This window comes from Meleagris gallopavo, chromosome 3, assembly GCF_000146605.3.
Source record: "Meleagris gallopavo isolate NT-WF06-2002-E0010 breed Aviagen turkey brand Nicholas breeding stock chromosome 3, Turkey_5.1, whole genome shotgun sequence".
Classification (NCBI taxonomy): Eukaryota; Metazoa; Chordata; class Aves; order Galliformes; family Phasianidae; genus Meleagris; species Meleagris gallopavo.
Genome location: NC_015013.2, coordinates 6,665,585 through 6,683,547, shown reverse-complemented (window position 1 = coordinate 6,683,547; position 17,963 = coordinate 6,665,585). Strand labels below are relative to the sequence as shown.

Sequence of the window (17,963 nt, the reverse complement as noted above, 5' to 3'; positions counted from 1 at the left end):
ACAAAGAGTACCTTTTAACTAAATCAATGAATGAGCACGGGTTAAAGCTCCTGCACTCTGTACACACTACAGTTTCTGGACAAATTCCAGAAAGGTTTGTAGGGCCTGTCTGAGCAAATCACTTCTAACACATAACCTGGCAAACCTGCTGTGACATACACCGTATCTCCACCTGCAATGCACTCATACCTGGGAGTCTTATTTTTAACTTGCTTTTTAGAAGCATCACAACCATCCTTTGAGTAAACCTTTCTGCCTTGAGATCCCCTTTCTGCCTTCCTTGTAACCCCAACAGAACTTACAGAAGGTGTCCCATCACCTTCTGCAAAAAACTCATGATCAAACTTCAGACTTCTCAGTGACCAACGCTGCCTCCTACAAATTTTCAGCTTACATTGCACTGACTCTTCCCTGATACTGTATCAAGGTGACAAAGTACTAACAGCATCAGCACATAAGACTGAATTTTTTTAGAGCCTTCAACATGCTGAAACGTGCTGCTTTGTCTCTCTCACCTATCTGGCCTGAGTTTGCAACAGTGGTGGATTTTGCTGGAACTTGAATAGTTGCTATATATAGTTGAAGTCCACTTTCTCCATATATACTCCTGGTGTTACATGGAAAATTTCTCTCCTGCTTCTGTTAGTCTGGCTACAAAGATTAAGAGAACAACTCTGGCCGACTGCAGTGAGGCATCCCACAGACTGCTCTAATTTTGGATTCACCCAGAAAATGAAGGTAGAGTGAAGAATTACTCATTAAGTAGTGCTTCATGCTGAGAGTCTGTTACACCTGCAACCACTGCAAGACAGCAATCCCATTTGAGAAGCGGAAGACTTTTGATCTGTAAGTGCTTTAGGAGCCACATAGTATTCACCTACAGCCAGTCCCTTCCTTCACTCAGGAACCTGCACCTGGCTAGCTTTTTGGGGTTGCTCCCACACCATCCTTATCTTTGCTAGACCTTTGAGATGGTTTAAGACTATAAGGAGGACTTACAAGCAGTAATGACAGTTCAAGCAACTATTACGGGTAGCTCTTATTTTCTTATGGCAGTTCTGTTTTTCTGCTGCTACGGCATCATTCTTCCAGAAACTGAGCTAAAAAAATGTGTTTCGGATGGTCTTTCTTAATTTTTACTACACAAAAAACATGACAAATTTCAGTGTGTTAGCCACAGCAAATTTCCACTGAACATGAAATACTCAAACACTTGTTTAAGCCAAGCACTAGAGAAACCTTCAGATCTCACACTCAAAGTGTCACTGCAAGTCTCTTGGGTTCTCAGTGCCAGATACAGAATGCTGACTCATAACAAATTAGAGCCCTGCTCCAGTACACCACCACCAGTCACCCAACAGATAAATTTGTTCAAAGTTACAATGGATTTACTTTACACCAAGGGGTTTTAGCACTGTATCAGGTATCATCTGTCCTCCCACAGTCAGCATAAAGCTAGAATAAACTCTGAGTAATGTATTCTAGCTGATCTGACAGACACAACCATGTGCCCACATCTGATGCTTATCAAATTCCTTCCGCTGGCTGATCCAGTAGGGTTCAGCTCTATTAGCAACAGAATGACAGCCAAAACAGCATTAACCAAACCCTATGCAACCCAGACACTTGGTCTTTCACATGTTCTTTACACTGAGTCTTCTCATGTTTTCTGCATTATTGCCCTCTGGCCAGTTGGCTCGTGAACATCCTCTACAAGCTTTGTTGCCATACTTTTACAGAAGAAATACATGAAGCCCACAGCCAAAACACTTGTTCAAAGCTCAGCTCCCCCCCCTAAAAATCTTCTAACAAATACTGAGAAGAGAAGCCTGGCAGAACTCTCAGCCTTGATACCATTCCAGATTTTCATTTTTATGTCATTTTGTGGTCATAGTGTTTGGTTAACTGTTAGACTATCAATTACAGTTTTATCTTTCCGACTCTCAGGGACAAGAATGTTTTTTCTTCTGCTGCTCCCTCCTTTCTGTTGCATCTCTTAGAGATATTGCTTCCTTTGCCCATAAGCCCACTTCTCCACTCTGCAACTGAAGTGGGTTATCAATGATATCTTGATTGCTTTGCTGTGTTCGATATTAAACAGCAATGATTCAGACCAGAGTGTTCTTTATTTCACGCTCCTCTGCAACACTGAAACAGCCTGCAAATCACAACTGTGACTCTGCAATACTTTACATTCAGTTCACAGTACAACAATTCTGTTTTTAGCTCTTACAGGGGCAAACAATTATTTTAACTGAAGTTGAAACAGAGCAATGCTTCTCCCTAAGCTTGCCATGGAAAACATTTTAGGCATCATGGCTGAGCGTGTGAACAGACTGCTTTTTTTTTTCCAGGCCAAACTTGGCAGAAATTACAAAACAAAAGCACACATAATAACTAAACTAAGATCTGTTCTGTTCTATTTTTAACGTTCTGAATTTGAAAGCTGCAACACAACATTGGTTTCCGTTATTTAGACAGTTCTTGTACATTAATTTATTTATGCTGAAGGGCAAAGCAAAAATAAATGAAATAGGAAAGTGCAATCAAACTCTCCACATATAGAAAAATCAGTGAGTGAAGAATGAAGTTTTATTTTAAAAAGAAGATAGATGCTTACAAGTAACCTATTAGTACACCTAGTCATCCTTCCTGCTGAACAAACCTAAGGACAGAATACTTGTTTGTACAATGAAAACCTGCCAGACAAAAAAAATCATCTGGGTGATGATTTGGAGCTCCATGGAGCTGACATCCTTCTCTCCCCAGTGATACAAAACAAACTTCCCTCTTTGCTGAGATGCAAACACACACTGCTTAAACTCAGCTCACAACTTCTTGATCTACCTCTTAAACTCCTCCTGCAATTCACATCGTGATCTTTTACCAGAGCTTTGTTCAGGTGCCATGCTATTCCTTCACAAAGAGCTTTCTGTATTTTCACTTCATTGCAAGCCTCTTCTTTCTTAACAGCTCTACTATACTCTATCCTGCAGTTCTCAAAGTTAAGGGAATCCTCTTCTAAAGCTGGGCTGCTTTAGAAACACATATAGAAAACTTAAAGACTCGCATTATTATATTTCTTGTAGTTTCAGACTGCAAAATCCTGTATTTTCATTGGATACTCTGGAACACACAACAATCCTTAGTGGACACCTTAGCACAAGACGACAAATTTATTCATATGCTATCCTTACCTTTCTTCTAACTTAAATACTAAACCAAACATTTCAGAAGCACGTTAAATAATAAAACAATTTAGAAGTACTGTAAGGCTGATCAATAAGCTAAATTTTTATTTCATATCACATTGTATCAAACAGGAAGATGTTGTACATGTAATAGGGATTAGAATCTAGCCCTAATTAAGGCCCTAACACTTTGATGCAGGTAAATCTTAATTCTACAAAAAAAAAATATTGTTTCTGACAGACTGTTCAAGTCTCATCTTTCACTTAGAGCCCTTCCTTTGTAGTTCTTACTGATTCCTGTTTTAACTCCAGCATTCCTCATGCATTCTCACCTCTCTTCTGTCCACAGATTTACTTTCTGCTGTGCAGTCTGAGCAGTGTAGGAGAGTCTGTCACTACCATGCTGATGCTGCCTTTCAGGGGAGAGCTGCTGCCGCAGCTGCTCCAACTCACGTTCGTACATCAGCCGCTGCTCTTCAAGAGCACTCCGCTTCTCTTCCAGGTACTGTTTCTCCAAGATCTGCACCACGTTTTGTACTGGGTCTGAGACAAAATAATAATAAAGGGAAAACGTCACTTTCTTCATTTTTATGGTACCAGTAATCAAGATAGCCCAGACTCTTTGCAAACACTGGATGTTCGTTGTCCCAAAAACAAAACCCAAGATAATAAATACCAAATTAAGTAAATTCAAACAAGGTAAATGTCATGCAAAGAAGCTGTAACAACAGTTAACATCCTCCTTTACTGGGTACGTCAGTACTGGGGATTTATAGCATGTTCCAGAATCTCAGTAGGAAAAAAAGAAAAATGAACAAACCAGTAAGAAGAAAACAAGGAAACAAAGCAAAATTCAAGGGAAGATGATGTTAACCAGAGAAGGAAATTATCTCAGGAAGTAAAAAGCTATTTACTTCCTCCATTTTGGCAGAGAATGAGACATTGAATTGCTGCAGATGAAAACTGAGACAAACAGCTAAAGGGTCATGCACCACAATTCACCAATGCACTTCACAACACTGAAGCAGACGTTGTTCTGGAGGGAACTACAAAGTACATTTCATCTCAGAATTGGCCAGAGCAAACAGCCAGTTAGATACTCTGACTTGAAACAACTGCTTGTGTCAATTAACTATGGTTAAACTTAAATTACATCTAAATTAAAGGATTACTTGGTCTAGTGCCAGTTTTAGGTTCAATGGCAAGTTTGAAGGAGAATCTAACAGAACAAGCTGCTCTTATATACTCTCAGTATGTGTATGTATATAGATATACATACGTATATACACATGCATACACACACACACCTTCATGCATATACATCTGAAATCTTAAATATAGCCAAAATCTGGTTGGCAAAAGATTAGATTAATATATTAGATCTATATCTATATCTATATATTAATATATTCTAATGATAGCACGTCATATAATAACTGTTCATTATGTATATCAGAAAGGTATGGAAGAGGAGGGGGTTCCATAGTTGGAGTGGCAGAATATTAAATAGAGAAAGTAAGATTGAAGCTCTAGGATATGCCAAGATTTTAAAAAACAAAACCTTCAGTTTTAAAATAATTCTTTGTGATATCTCTTCCATTTTGAAGATAGATTAAAAGAAAATTTTGTTGTGACTTTTAAGGATGTCAGCCTGTCAAAAAGGAAGGGGAAAAATGAACCTACATTTAATTATACTGCCCTGTTTCAGAACTCCAAGTCTACTTCTCAAATAATAATTATCAGTGTGATTTAGTTATGAATCATCTTGTGTTTACTACTGATATCCAGACTTAAAATTTTTGTGCAAATGTTCCTGATACTACAAAGCTACATGAAACAAAATTTGGGTTATTACAGCATTCAGTAGAGGATATACGCCAGCTTCCATAGAGGATTCATCAACAGCACTACATGCAGGTCACCACAGCTGGCACAGCCACTTTCCCCCAAAACAGATCCCTCGTATTTCTACAAACGTGGTATTACTGTACTCAGTAACATATAACAACCTACTTAGTACAAAGGCTATTGAGACTGAATTTGTTAAACTAAAGCGCTGTTTGGGATTTCAACATGTATGGATGCCTAGGAGAGATTTCACAGAACAAATCCTTCCCACTATAAATGCCAGAAAAGCAAACAAGATCTCTGGGGATCTGTTGTTACAGTGGATTTTTATTCGCCTCTCAGCAAACTTTTTGAAATATTGAGATTTATGTAAAGCACATCTTTATTTTTGGCAGAAAACTACTATGATTACAGATTGTTACAGTAGCCCACATCTTGTCAGTGAAAGAAACCACTGGCTTCACCCAAAGGCATCTTAAAGTTCCGCCACGATGGCTTTTTTAAGTAATGAAGTTAAAAAACTGTCAATATAAATAGCAACCAAACAGCAAAAGAGTCATCCAGATGTGCCTTAAAATAATCAGAATTAGCAATTTTTAGTACATGATGTTCTCAGGAGTATGTTTAGCTATTTTTGGCTTTTACACAGACAACGCAGTGAAAAAAACTGACTAAAATGAATTCTAACATTCTAGACTACAAACCAAGTTACTCACGTTGACCTGCATCCTCCCCCTAACTTATTCTGATAATACCAGAGTCATCTTCACATGCACAGATTTCTTGTATAATCCTTAACATTGTGTAAGAATAGCTGAGAAATCAGGTATTAAGCAGCAGGCAGAGAAGAGGAATGGAAGAAATTAAGGTCTATTGTGTTTGGAAACACAGGAAATGAATCTAAGGCTGAGTCATTAAGACTTTTTCCTAAATTGCTCCAAGACCAGCTCCGTGATAGGGAGCAATTCTTTCACAACAGTGATTTTTTTCAGCTCCTGACATTTACAGAATCACAGCTACTTTAAGATACAGGGAAAACATTTGGCAAATGATGCAACAAGCTAGTCCAACATTTCTAATTTAAACCAAATTCGTTACTGTGGTGGGAGAGTCATTATGCTTGTATTGCAGTGCAAAACATAAATTTACACCTTAGAAAAGCCTCCAATTCATTTCTTGAAAAAGATTCACATAGAAAAAGCAGTCTTTTAGTGAAAAACTAAAATATGGTGTGAATTACAAAACACACAGAAGATGAAAAAGATTAACATTTTCACAGTTCAGAAGAACTGCAAACAATGTTTAAGATGGATTTAAACACTATAATCCACTATTTTGGATTGCCCATGCAAAGTCCAATTAGGAAAGATTCTACCTGGTGCCTGTCAAATGCACAGTAAATTCCATACAATGTGAGAAGCATTGTGTCACACCTCTCCACTTATTTATGTGGCAAAAATAGTTCAGTGGTTCCAACAAGACCATTCATATGCAGTTACATCTCTGCAAACTGTCAGAATATTACTGTTTTATAAAAAGAGCACTTTTACAAAAATAACGTACAAATGGTGATTTGATTACCTTGCTGCATTTTTATATAATTCACATCAGGAATCTGTTAATCCAACAATAACAATGCTGAATAAAATATTTCAGATTTCATGTTAGTGCAGTTTTCTAAGCAAGCTAGGAAGAGGTTCTGACATGTACTGCTTTGCTGAACTGCATCAAAATCCCCACCCTGAGCTGTACTTTTTTGCTTGCTCAAATGAGAAAGTGTGTAATCTAATCTCATTGTTTACTTAGCCACTGCACCCTATACAGGCATAAATCCTTGTCAGATCAGCATCACAAAGTTGTGGTACAATGCTGATCTGACAGAATCCCATGAAAAAGATGATTGTGTTGAAACAGGGCGGGAAGAATCAGGATGTTTTCTTTACAGCTCTTTTCAAAGTTTCACATTTTCCTCATTATCCTCAGAGTTTCTCAGGAGCCAGATGTAAAATGTGACACTGCTGTAACTGCTTATATGCTACAAAATCTAATGGTTATGCTCAGCAGAGACCAGGCTATTTACTTACAGGGAGTTACTGTTCTCAACTATGTAACACTAGATGAATGGAAAAAAAACAACAAAGCAAAAGAAGATAAACTCTTGGCTCCAGGCTGTATCAACTTCTGATGCAAAAGAAGAAACCTAAACCCAAAGTAATTATATATCAAATTTAACACCAAACAAAACAAAGCTTGCTCTGCCCTGTGTCTTTTTTTCCCAAAGAATATAAATGTTAGAATTAATAGGCATCAGTTAATTTATTATTTCTTCTATTTTCCTCATATTTATTTTCCCCACTATAAATAAATAGTATTGAAACAAATCTGCTGTACTTTCTACTTAACGAACTCGAAGCCTGTCAGAAAACTAATTTAGAGATACTATCAAGAAGAACTGAACGGGTAAAAATGATATCTAGCTTGGAATTAGAAGATCAGCAAATGACACTCACAGCTGCTTGCTTTGTCAGGGTTTTATTATCAATTATTACCCCCTCTTAGTTAAGAGCACCTACATAGGAGGGAGCAGAAGAGACAAGAAGTGGTATAATGGGGTTACAATGCCTCTGAAACTGTGTGATGTGTGACTGCAAACACCTGCTGTGCATTAGGAAGGAAGCAGCTCTATTAGAAAAGCGAAGTCTGTGCTTTAGTGAAGACAGCTGGGAAAACAACCCAGCTAAGACTAAGATAGTCTTGGTCCAAAGTCAAGAAAGCCTACTGAATTGAAATGTAAAGATGCCTGAAGCATTGTTAACATGAAATTCAAAATAAGCGACCCTCCACTCAAAGAGTACTGACTTATTGTTGGCTGCTGCAGTTTATTCAAACTCCGTTAGTGACAAGCAGATCAAGCATCAATTAATGCTTTCAAATTTCTCCAGCAGTGTCATGCATGAGCCAATCAAGTTCAAAACCTTTATCCCAGTTTTGGCACAGACATGGGATGGTTTGAGACCTTAAAACAGGCAACAGAGTCTTCACAAGGGATGACAACACTGAAGACCACCAGGATGGCAGATTCATCTGAAATTCATCTCCTGGTATGAGTGAACCGTAACAAGAATAACTGTTATCAAACAATAACTTCATTTCCACCTTAAATGGTTTGAACCTGCAACTCACTTGCACACACACACAAAACACATTAAAATCACAATCAGACCATAAAAATGTGCAAATGATTTCTACAGAATTATGCATAGGAAACAATCATACTGTAGTCAAAAGCAAAAAATAAGGAAGCTGAAGAGTAAACCAAGAAAAAAAAAATCACTATATTTCAGCAGCTAAACCACAGCAAAGAATGGAAATACTATGAAGATACAAAGAAAGATCAGAAAAAACAAAATGCCTTTTACTATGTTGTCTTGGTCAGAGAAGAAAAAAAAGGCATTTGCTTCTGAAATTATGTGCAGTTAGAAAACCTGTACAAAGCATTCAGCACTTCACTAAGTTTTTCACCATTTCTTCGTCCCATATTATAATACATGAATTCTGAATTGCTTTCTGGAAGCCAAGAGAATATCATGTCATTTTATACATATTTTAAATACACCATATATCATACCATTACTTTTATATACCATATTTTATCAAGAATAACTGTCCAGAAAAAGGCATCACAATAGGTTTTGACAAACTTCAATTAAAAACAGCTTCACAGTGATGAAGAAGCTAAAAATTACACTAGGTAACGTTTTTGACTACAGCCTTGTTAAGGTTTCCATGTCTTTTTAATCTATGATGGTGCTGGTAATGTTCAATGCAAAAGGAAGGATGAATCAGGCATATCCAAAGTGCATTTCTATCTGCAACAACCTGCAAAACTCCAAGTCAGAAGGACTTAGATGATGATTTTACTTGCACAATTACATTTCAGCTGCACTATAAAGATTAGCAGACATACAGATGAAACTATGCCTGGGCAGAAGCAAATTCGTAGTTGTCTTGGCTAAATTTCTTCTCACCTCTTAGACCATTTGCTCAGTAATTAAATTTTTATGTAAGTGTATATACACATACATATATTTTATATTTATATCAAGGCTTTAACACAGGCAACAGGGTGACAATACCAAAGATCACCCAAACAGCATGTGAATGTGTGTGTGTGTATATATATATATATATATATATATATATATATATATATATATATATGTACACATATTTATATGGAAGTATAAATGTATGTGTAGTTGTAAGTGCATTTACAACTGAGTGGATATTTACACCTGATTTTCTGTTAAAAACCTTTTGCTGAAAATGCCCCAGGGCCACTGGAGTAACTGTATCACTTGTTTTTATCTAGAAATTAATTTACATTCTGAATTTATTAAATGATCTCCACAAAAAAAAAAAATCTTTGGACTTTTGAAGTGTCAGTTCTCTTACCATTACTATTCAGTGTCTTCATAATAACTTCCATTTGAGCAAACTCATAGTTGTAGTCTGGCTCTGAAGAAGCTTCACTGGCTGCATCCAAATCATGCTCTCCTAACAAAGCCTCTTTCTCGAAGTCTTTCAGCCAATCTCGTCTTTTCCTTTTTGGTAAATTGATTCTGTGTAAAAATAAAAATTCAGTTTCTAAAAGGTTTATGAAGAACAGTGCAGGGAAAAAAAAGACTGAATGTAAGAAAGCTGGTAAATAAATACAAACTATTACCTAAAAAAGTGGTTGTTTCCCCATAATATTCTATCTCCATGCCATAACTGAGTGACAGAACATACCAGTGTACCATTTACACAGGACCTGAAAAAAGAAAACACAACTTCAGAAAAATCCTAAAACTGAATGGTTGAGAAGTATTGTTTCTCTCATGTATAGACAGTGATTTATATTACACAATGTACAAATCACCCAGGTTCTCATTAATGTATGAATGAGAAAGTTACTGGTCTGATTCCTCGCATCAGAAGTAAAAACAAAACCTCTTTCCCTTTCAGCTCTGACTGTTGCAAGTTCTCCGTAAATACACAGAAAAGATTACTGTTAGCTGAACTTTCTTTTTATTGCCCATTTTTCAAACTGGGTCACTACCTGTTTCTTATGAAGTCTACATAACATTGGCTCCATATAAATCCTGTTGACAGAGCTCTCCAAGGTACAGGTTAATCCATACTGCTAACATACAAGGCACTCAACTATAAGAAAAGACCCTAGGATCTAAATTGCATACTTGTAACTAAGCAGTAAAGTTAAGACAATAGTACTGCATATCTTTTGTCATCAGAGATTAAGTGCTAAAGACATTTAGAATTCTATGCAAGAATCCACAACAGAAACAAAAGGAGAATATGACTTCACAGCACCTATTTAATAGACACAGTAGTAATGGTGGTCTTTGGATCTCTTTTCTCACTTCTCTCAGAAAATACCGAGCTTTACAAAAGGAACTTCTCAGAGGCAAGTTTTCTCCTCCCACATAAAGAACCAGCCTCCTATCCCATCATCAGGTTGAAATAGCCAGGACCGAGTCTGTCACCTTGCTACCAGCCAATATATAAATAAGCAGTGGTTCCTCATTCCTAATGATTACTTTCTTGTGATGGTCTATTCTGAGCTAAACCACTGATAGCTCGTTATTAGGCAGTGGCATGTGGGGGCGTGTGAGGAAATCTTAGTTCTATCTCTGAATTTCACCTTCTACGTATCTAAGTCACTTATACCACAGCTATTCATTGATCAAAAAAAGATATTTCTGACTTGATAAAAACACATGCAAGTCATCTTCTGGTAATGAAAAGCAAACACTTTTCTGAAGAGCAAACAAGTGTTGTTGATCGTCCTTACCTTGCATTTTCTTTTGGTGTGAGTGTGACTTCTCCATCCAAAGCAATATCAATCTCACAGTGTTCAGGTTGGATTCCAATACCAAAGAGCTGTATGTCCTGAGAGGTATCTGCACCAACTCTTGTGTGATCCTGGAAAATAAGCTATTACTAAGAGAGAAGCAAACTTCTGCTGTTTACATAACTAAAGCAATGTTAGTTGAAGTACTGAGACTCCACCATCTACATGTTGTCCTTTGCTAGGTACTTTTATAGAGCAGGGATAGTGCCACAGTAGATTTGAAGACTGGAAAGGTCTCTCATACACTTCTGTTCTGCTCTGCACTTTATCTTCCTACAGCTTCAAGCAAAGCAAAACAAGGTAGCTGATAGACAAATTCTGATTTTAAAATATTCCCAGACTATGCATACATATAAACAATACAGAGAATAATACAGAGAAGAAAACAAGCCATGGCATGCAGCCATGTGGAACAAAGGATAACAAGGAAAGTAAAATGAGAAACACAGAATTGGCTGCTTTTCAGAAGACAACTATATTAATAATGCAGCTAAACATACTAATCTCCACATAATTGCCAATCATGCTGTAAATCTTGCTGAAAAACTCTATTGAAAAACTGCGTTTTACTATAAATTGTACTCTATTTGTTACTGTTCAAATATAAAAGACTTATTTTAACCACTAAAGCAGAAAAATACCCATAAAACAGATAAGATAGTCTTTTCTATCTTGTTAAGAAGCATATTTCCTACTCAGCCTGAGTTATTAGGTTTGCATTTGAAACTATGATAGGAAGACTATTCTAAACTGAATGATAGGGAAGATAGTAGAACAAGGAAAATATATTTCAGCATATTTTTAACAGGGCTTCCTTCTCACTTTCCCTCCTCACCTGGCACCTTTTTTCCTTTCTTTTTTTTTTTTAAAGCTTTTTCTCCCATTGAAGCCTATGGTTACTCCTACGATTATGGCTAAACGTGATCCCTTTACACTGTAACTCACTGAATATTTAAGAAAATTCTCAACTCCCTAACAAAAAGAAGCATCTTACACCAGGCTCTTGCTTCAGGAAGAAAAGCTCTTTAGTCCAAGAAGTAATTCTACTCACACCCTGTCTGAAAAACCTAGTTTTATCTCAATTCTGGCAAATACTAAGCACTTCTTCCACTGTTGGCAATCAGTAGGTCAATTAGGAAACTACTGAAGCTGAACTGCAAGGGAAAAAGTAAACCTGAACAGCAGGAGGTGTCCTGTTCTACTTTAGTGCAACTAGACTTACCAATCTAAATACACTCTGAATTATAAATCAAGCTAGAAGACAAAAACAATAAATGTCCTTCCATTCTATGTAAATGCACTTGTTTGCACTCTTACCTTCAGATAGTAAACCAAAAGTTCATTGAGTGCAGGGTCTGCATTCAGGTTCACCAGGTAACACTTGTCATCTCCAACCTTGATACCTGAAGACTCTAGGGAAATTCCCATGCTCTCTAGCTGTCTTTGTCTCTCCTGCAATCACAAAAATAAATTAATCTTGGCTGCTGCAATACGTAGAGACAAGTATACCAAGTAAATAAAAGTACAGCATCTAGAGCTGAAGATTAACACACCCTTATAGTATTGCTGTAACAGAAAAATAGAACTTAGGACAACGGTCAAGTATAATACTAATATAATTTTTATACACCAATAACAAAAGGTTAGACTTAATCCTCAAACACATGCTTTAAATGATTGTATCAGAGGTACTCAGGCATTACAGAGTGTGGCTTTGATTAAAAACTAATCTCAATTGCAGTGAAAAGAAAGATAATAAGTCAGATAATTTTGAGAAGAGCATGTCGCAGTTTAGGCTTACAGTTTTCCAGTATTATTATTAATGCAGCTAAAGCATCTGCTTGGTTCAAATGTGTCATTTGCTCTGTCATAGCTTTATCTTTTTTTTTTTTTTTTTCTGGTTTGGGCTTGGCCAGTTAGGTTCTGCATTTTTTTGTGTCTGTTTATTTAGCAGTGACTGCACCAAAGTGTGCTTCTGGAACATTAAGACTAGAAAGAATAACCAACAGAAGTCACTCTTTAATCTACAGATGGCAGAAATGATGGAAAGATACACTGGAATCCCGAAGTCTTATTTCAAGTATGATAATAACAAACATTAGTGAATACCTGTATTCATGTTCTTTCTCTCGTTAAGAAAACACTATAAGCAACAGCAAATGTAAAGAACAAACACTACCCAAAATTCCAATCCTTTTGTAATTCTTGGTTTTCTTAGCCATTCCAAGGGAAACTCTTCAAGATCCCATTGCATTCTTATAAATAAAAGAACATCTCAAATGCACTTTTATGTTCTAATTTCAAATGAAATATTAGCCTTTATCAATTACACCACGATAAAACTACATTTATTCTAATGAAATTTAGACTGAAAGAAAATGTACAGCAGAGAAAAGGAGTACAGCATAATTCACCAGAGTTCAAGAAATTCATCTGACTTGTGCTCAATGAATATCTGACCTTTTCTCCTCAAAATTTCTGAAATACCTGTGCAATTTCTTCTGTTTTCCTTAGCTTTTCTTCCCACGTGACTGTTAATTCTTTTATTAGCTTTTCGGACTCTTCCAATTTTTCCTTCAGTTCTGGTGCCTTCATGGCCTATAAGATGGGGATTAGCAAATTCTTAAGGTACAGTTCACATTGCAACAGTTGCTTAAAAAAAGGGAAACTGAACACAGCCAACAGAACATCAAATGCTGTAGATACAGGACAGGTTTCAACTGTTTTCCTGTGTATTTTGTGGCAGAAGATGAAGAAACAGGTCACTTGCAAAGGAAAAGGACAAAATAATAGAATGGTCTGGGTCAGAAGAGACCTAAGCAGGGACACCTCTTGTTAAACCAGGTTGCTCAAAGCCTCATCCAACCTGGCCTTGAAAACCTGCAAGAGGGGAATACCCACAGCCTCTCTAGGCAACCTGTCCCAGTGTCTCACCACCCTCACAGTAAAGAATTTCTTCCTAATATCTTATACTCCTCTTCCTGTTTAAAACCATTTCCCCTTGCTCTGTCACTACATGCCCTTAGAAAAAGTCCCTCCCTATCCATTAGGCCCCCTTCAGGTACTGGAAGGCCACTATAAGGTCCCCCTGGAGCCTCTTCTTCTCCAAGATGCAGTGCCCCAGCTCTCTCAGCCTGTCCTCATAGGGGAGGTGCTCCGGCCCTCTGACCATCTTCATGGCCCTCTTCTGCACCAGCTCCAACAGCTTGATGCCCTTCCTGTGCTGGGACCCAAGAACTGGACCGCAGTACTCCAGGTGAGGCCCCACCAGCACAGAGTAGAGGGGCAGAATCACCTCCCTCAACCTGCTAGTCCTGCTTCTCTTGATGCAATCCAGGATAAAGTTGGCCTTCTGGTATTTTACATCTCTTAAGTCTGAGCTGTCTGAAGTTCAACTCCAAAGCCTTCCTTCCAATAATAGTTTTAAATACAAATTCCTCTTGATATTTAGCTTTCCATTCTATCTTGCTTTTGTAAGCGTTCCTGGAGTTTCATTTAAGCATTTAAGAATGACACCATTGATTACCTCTGAAGGAAGGCATGCACTGAAGCTAACACAGGCTTCTCATTTCACAATAGGAAAGAAAAGCAAGGGGATTGAATATGTTCCACTCCAAATAAGAGCTCAACATTCTGGCCTATAACTTCATGTGATTGTTTTCAACAGAAAGTTGAAGAGACAGAAGAAGAGAAAAAGCTTTGAAAAATTAGGAAAACTACAAGCAACTTCCTACTTTCCTGCTGGCAGCCACAGTCTGCCAACAAAACTAAGAACAGACTAGAAGAGTATTTTATTATTTAAAATACAGAATTACAATAGGTTTCTGTTTGGAAAAAAAAGTAAATGGTTCCTTTTCCATAAGGCAGCTTTCCTCATTTGATCCTGTAAGAGACTGTCTGTATAGGCAACGTGACTTCTTAGATGAACGTAAAGTTTAAACATCACTCAAATTTACCCTAAAACATACTTCTGGTATTCTTTTTCCCCCACAGCTATTATGTGTTGCCAGAAAATATTAGAAACGTTTTCCTATACTACAGTGCCCCATTTCCTCAGATATCACCAAAAGTACTTCTACGCTGATAATTTAAGCTCTGATTAGAAACGTATGTTTAGTATATGCAGCAACCACATAGCATTTACTCTTCAGTCAATAGAATACTGCTGGTTTTGCAGTTTTAAAGATTCTTGATAGAAATGTCCCACATGTTTTGTCATCCAGTACCAGATTTACATCTTCTCATTTTTCCGTTTGGCATAACAAAAATATATAGTCCAGCAATTTAGAAACATCTGCTAGCACGTATATACAATTAAGTTCTGTTGTAGCTCTTATCTGTGCTGCTTCATTTACTATTTGACATGAAGTTCTTCAAGAACAGTCTATTCTGACATAGATCAACATCTGTGCAATGTTGTCCTCATTTGAAGTTACTATACAGAAACAAACATTATTTCAGGAAACAAGGTTGTTTTTTTTTTTAATAAGTGTAAGACTTCCTTTTCTGATTTTGTACGACTTCAACATAAATCCAGTCTTCCAGCTCGTTCGACATTTGTTCAGGTTACTCAATTTATTTTGTGTCATGAATAACGTTACCTCAGCCTGTGAGAGCTGTTCTTTCAGTTTTTCAACTTCTTCACGTAATTCTCTGATGACCCTAGCATTTGGATCTTCATTCACCACAGCATGATTAACTATCCTTTTGGCTCTGTCTGCATATCTTAGAGTAGATAGTGTTTCTTCATAATTGTCTGCTGCTGGACTAATTGTGGCTATCATGGCAGTTTGGCTGTTTCCTCCCAGATTGTCCTATAGAGTACAGTCACAGAAATTTGAGAATTAAAAACTGTTCTGAGGTTATACTGTGTCTTTACAAAGATACTTAAAATATAAATCTCACTATTTGGACATTGATTTACATTCTGATATAAACTGGTCAATATGATCCATAAATATTCCCAACCACCTCCATCAGCTTTAGTCCCAACGTAATTGAAAATTCGCCAAATAGGACTTCACATACAATTAACACAGTAAATGCTTATCTCAATATATTACTTGGGATAACTTGTAGCAATGACCTCCTTTGCTCACTTCTTTAAAAAAAAAAGATTACAATCTCTTAAGTACACAGAGTTATGCTACAACCTAGTAAGCTGTTAGCTTATGTTGAACAGAAAGTATTAATTACCTTGAGAAGCCAAGTGAGTACAGAGTCTCTGTAAGGCACGAACTTATTCTTCCCTTTCCCTGCTGCTTGATCAGCAAGTGATGATATAACCAACCCAAGCGTTGAAAGGGATCTACAAAGGCAAAAGCACAAAACAGTTTTGAGCACGTACTTCAAAAGTATATTTAATAAAACAGACAGAATGGTTTAATTTGCGCTCCGCAAAATTTCACATCCAGTTTTTAAGATATTATAAAATAATTTGAGCTGGAAACAACCAAGGGAGATCAAAACAAGGCAATGCATCTATTAAAGCTGCATATTTGGAACAAAAAACAGTTACGTACAGTGTTTAGTCTTACCTAGTACTAAGATAAAGTTCCAGGAAGACCAGGTTGAAACATTTAGGTATTGTAGTTTGACAAGTGTAAAGCAGGCTGCCTAAGTATATGGAGAATCATAGAATGAATCACAGAATGGCCTGGGTTGAAAAGGACCACAATGATCATCCAGTTCCAATCCCCTGCTATGTGCAGGATCGCCAACCAGCAGACCAGGCTGCCCAGAGCCACATCCAGCCTGGCCTTGAATGTCTCCAGGGATGGGGCATCTACAGCCTCCTTGGGCAACCTGTTCCACTGTGTCTCCACTCTGAGTGAAAAACTTCCTCCTAAGAATAACAGCTTTAGATTAGACACCTACCTTTTCTCAGAGACTAAGAATCTTTCCATCATGGACACTGCCTCATGACACTATTAGGAGTTAGCACTGGCAGAGCAGCAATAATCCCCTGTCTCTAGGAACAATGTTTTAAGAGCACTAGTTTAACAGCTGACTAAAACTGAACTATATCCATAAGGAGGCATCTACAAGAAAGTCAGTTATGGTACAGGAGAACTAGTCTGATGAGTTACCTAGTAACTAACCAGCCATTACATGATAGTGGAAGACTGTTCATCAGAAGAGACCAATACCCCTTGACAAAGGAGCTGACTTACAGTTGAGGTGGTGCCTCACTAGGATCTTTTATAGGGAAGAATAGATTAATCTCCCGATTATAAAAATGTTGCATGAATGTAAACATGAGAACAGAAAAATTCTCCAAGCTGCTTGGTACACAAACATCCCATTTCTATAGAATGCTGAAGAAACTAAGCTTGTTCACTTTGGTGCATGTACCACTTCTACCAACAAGTGTTTAACTATTAGCAATCTTTGCAAAGCATCTATGAATTATATATTCCAATTATACAACCTTGTGTATATATTAAATGACACTGGGGCAAGTAAGCTTAAGATGAGCTGGTTCAGGAACCTGAGAGCATTAACCAGATGCCTAAAGGTAACAACAGAGAATGCTGGAGCTTGAGAGCATACTGGCCCACCATACTTGTAAAGAGCATCTGGACAATTGAGCATAACTACCACGGCAACTTGTAGCCTTGTGATTAGATAGTTAAATAAAACTTTGATTGTACTGTTCCACTCCATCCTTTTGAGTTTCTTCAAACTACTAGAGCCATCTTAATTGTAACATAGTCTTAATGCTTTTTGAAAATCCTAGTGGTTCTGAATTCATTCGTTTAGTGAACGACAAAAACATTGCAGAATATTTCAAAGATATGTGAGGGTAAGGTGACACAATCTGTTAAAAAAAAAGTCACAAAAGATGTGACTAACACCAGGAAACAAAGTGGCATGAAGACAGTATAGACCTGAAAGCAAAACTAAAATGAAAAGAACCTTAAGGAGCTCCTAAATTTGTCTAAAGGATGACTTTCCAACCCATGTCTGAAAAATTCACAGCAAAAAGAACAGTTAATTTAGGGCTGTTT

At 37.3% G+C, this 17,963-nt stretch overlaps 1 protein-coding gene across 1 annotated transcript in view; it reads right to left on the bottom strand.

Moving 5' to 3' along the window:
• KIF13A (kinesin family member 13A) overlaps positions 1 to 17,963 on the bottom strand; it is a gene marked incomplete at its 5' end in the record, with an annotated part of 73,710 nt that overhangs the window by 29,746 nt on the left and 26,001 nt on the right. Inside the window, 8 exon segments of the mRNA XM_031552687.1 lie at positions 3,524 to 3,734; positions 9,495 to 9,661; positions 9,766 to 9,852; positions 10,894 to 11,024; positions 12,271 to 12,405; positions 13,441 to 13,551; positions 15,555 to 15,767; positions 16,150 to 16,261. Coding sequence (XP_031408547.1) covers positions 3,524 to 3,734; positions 9,495 to 9,661; positions 9,766 to 9,852; positions 10,894 to 11,024; positions 12,271 to 12,405; positions 13,441 to 13,551; positions 15,555 to 15,767; positions 16,150 to 16,261 — 1,167 coding nt within the window.